At 39.0% G+C, this 2497-nt stretch overlaps 1 protein-coding gene across 2 annotated transcripts in view; it reads left to right on the forward strand.

Annotated features, from left to right (window-relative positions):
• Window positions 1–787: 787 nt before the first annotated feature.
• Window positions 788–2497, forward strand: part of SLC16A12 (solute carrier family 16 member 12) — a 30322-nt gene continuing 28612 nt past the window's right edge. The window contains exon 1 of one of the 2 annotated variants that reach the window (XM_019555723.1): window positions 788–1032. In XM_019555723.1, coding sequence (XP_019411268.1) covers window positions 923–1032 — 110 coding nt within the window. In that variant the 5' untranslated portion in view covers window positions 788–922. The remainder of the gene's footprint in view (window positions 1033–2497) is intronic. The other variant, XM_019555722.1, reaches the window with a different exon arrangement.

Genomic DNA, 2497 nt, shown 5'->3' on the forward strand with positions numbered 1-2497 from the left:
ATTACTTAATTTGTCTATTGGTCTGATATTTTAAGTGAGACCTAAAGTGTGCATCAATTTTGTGTTAGCTGTCTCCATGGGGAACAGGAGAATTTGATTTCACCCTATCTTTCCTTGGGAAAACCACAACTGATGTAAATGGGATCTGCCTGTCTCTGGACCTCAGCTGGGGTTTTGCTTATGGGAAACAATTAATTGTTTTCTTTCCACTAAAATCTCAGAAAAAGGGCTGCTTAGTTTTTCTTCAGGCTTGCAAATGACAGTCACTTTTGGGCAGGTGAAAATTTCAGTTCAAAGATGAAATTCTCAGTGAATTGTGTGAATGAAAACAGTTGATTATAAGGAAAACTGATTAGTAACTTTAATAAAAATCAGGCCAGTGCCTTCCCCAGTGTAAATTAGTGTAGTTCCATTGAAGTTAGGAGAGGTACAGTGATATATGTGAGGTGAGCTGCACATGTGTAACGCTGTTTTGTCATATTGTGTACTAGGATAATTGTGTATAATTGTTTGAAAATATTAATTATAGGAATTCTGTCTTATGCTGGACTGAATTTTGTCCTTGACTGCACAAGGTCAGTTGAAGTGAAGGAAATTACTCATGTTTTGCGCCTATGTATAAAAGGGCTGAATCTTACCCATCCACCAATATGCAGTTTATGTTCCAGTCACTCTAATAAAAAATAAATCTGCAATGTATACAATAAAACGAGCCATACATTATGATTCGATAGTATAGTTTCCCAGTACAAATGAAGTGTGATTTATTCTGATTCTCTCCTTGCTGTTTCTTTTGGGGTTTTTTTCAGATGGCAAGTAAGCCTTGTGCCAGGTAAAATTCCAGGCATACTCGGCATGTCAGCTGGAATAAGTCCCTTACAGCGGTTCAAGAAAGAGGAATAAAAGAATCACTTCCACAGCTATGGCCACGCCAAGGAAGGTTCTGCATTCCTCCCCTCCCGACGGAGGCTGGGGATGGATGATTGTTGTTGGCTGCTTTCTGGTTACTATCTGCACTAGGGCTGTGACAAGGTAAACTAGCTTCTTGTCTCACTCTCTCTTTATAGTGTTACTTCTATTTCTCTTCTTAAGAAAAAAAAGTGATGGTCTAAAAACAAAAGCAGTCAGTGTGATAGAGGTGATATCTTTTATTAGAACAACTAGATAGTTGCAGAAACATTTTAATTATTTGCAGGCTTTTGGGCTTTGGGGCTCATGTGTCCTATTTGCTTACTTTGAGCATTTCTGGTGCTATCCTGCATGAGAGCTGTGACCTAAAGAGGCCCTTCTCTCTGTATACTTTAGGTATCCCAACTAGGCAGAAAATATTTGTTGAGGTAGTTCTCAAAAATAGAAGGAGAGCAAATGGGACTACAGTGTGTAAACTGTGCATATACACTTGGGGAGAAGCTGGGTTCTACTGCTGACTTCGTGTGATTTTTTTTTTAATGCAAACACCTAAGAGTATGGTTGTGTCAACATGGATTTTTAAACTATCTGAAAAATATTAGGGATAGGCAGTATGTGAGAGATATTAGAAACAAAAGTTTTGTCTGACAAGCAGTTTGATATAAATACAATACTTCTTACCTCAATTATGTATTTCTTTTTAAATAAAGCTGCCAGACTTGATGAAGAAATCTTGGGGTAAGCCTCATAAAAGCTTGTCTATTAATAAGTATATGTTGGTCCAGTGTTATTTATTTACGATAGTTATATTACCTACATACTGAAAAAAGAGAAGTTTTATGAAGGTGTGTTGTTCCCATAAATTTGCTTTTTTGTGTGAAATACATTGGTCTAGGTTAAAGAAATAATCTAACTGATGCTTTTGAAATATAGCTTTAAACTGGGTGACAGTCCATTTTTTAGGGATAGATTAGGGGTATTTCTTGCTTTAAGAAACTTGAAACTATCCCATATCTCTTATCAAGCACTGGAGGGATTGGTCCATCCTTGATTTTTTAAAGTGACATAACACAATTTATATATCGTCTTGTGAACCCATCAGCAGTGTAGGGAACCATGGAATTCTATGTTGAATTTGACATGGGTATAGTCAGAAGACCTTGGGAAAAGGACTAGTTTATTGAACTAACTTTGAGGGCTACATTGTGCAGCTGCATCATTACTGATGTTTTCATTCAAACAAGCCTCATGGGGTGCATCCACATGAGCACACGTGTGTGTTTTGCAGCGTCTCAAAGCTCTTTGAGATGATGCAACAGGCACGTGCAGGAATGAAAAAACTTTCCCCACACTGCAAATGTACAGTGCAGAGGCAAAATTAGATCCCTAGATATCCAGGGGTTAAAAAAAAATGCGGGGAAGACTGTGTTCTGAGGCAACTGGAGGCTTGGTCCTCCACAGAGATGCTTGGGTAACTAGGCAGAGCATGTCTATAGCTGTCCCTTGCCCAGTACTGTAGCACGCTACCTGCCTGTGCAGGGCAGGCAGTGGTGCAGGCTTCAGGGAGCTGGAGCCAGGCTCCTGCTGG

The sequence above is a fragment of the Crocodylus porosus genome, unplaced genomic scaffold (genome assembly GCF_001723895.1).
Source record: "Crocodylus porosus isolate Cpor-Errol unplaced genomic scaffold, CroPor_comp1, whole genome shotgun sequence".
Lineage (NCBI taxonomy): Eukaryota > Metazoa > Chordata > Crocodylia > Crocodylidae > Crocodylus > Crocodylus porosus.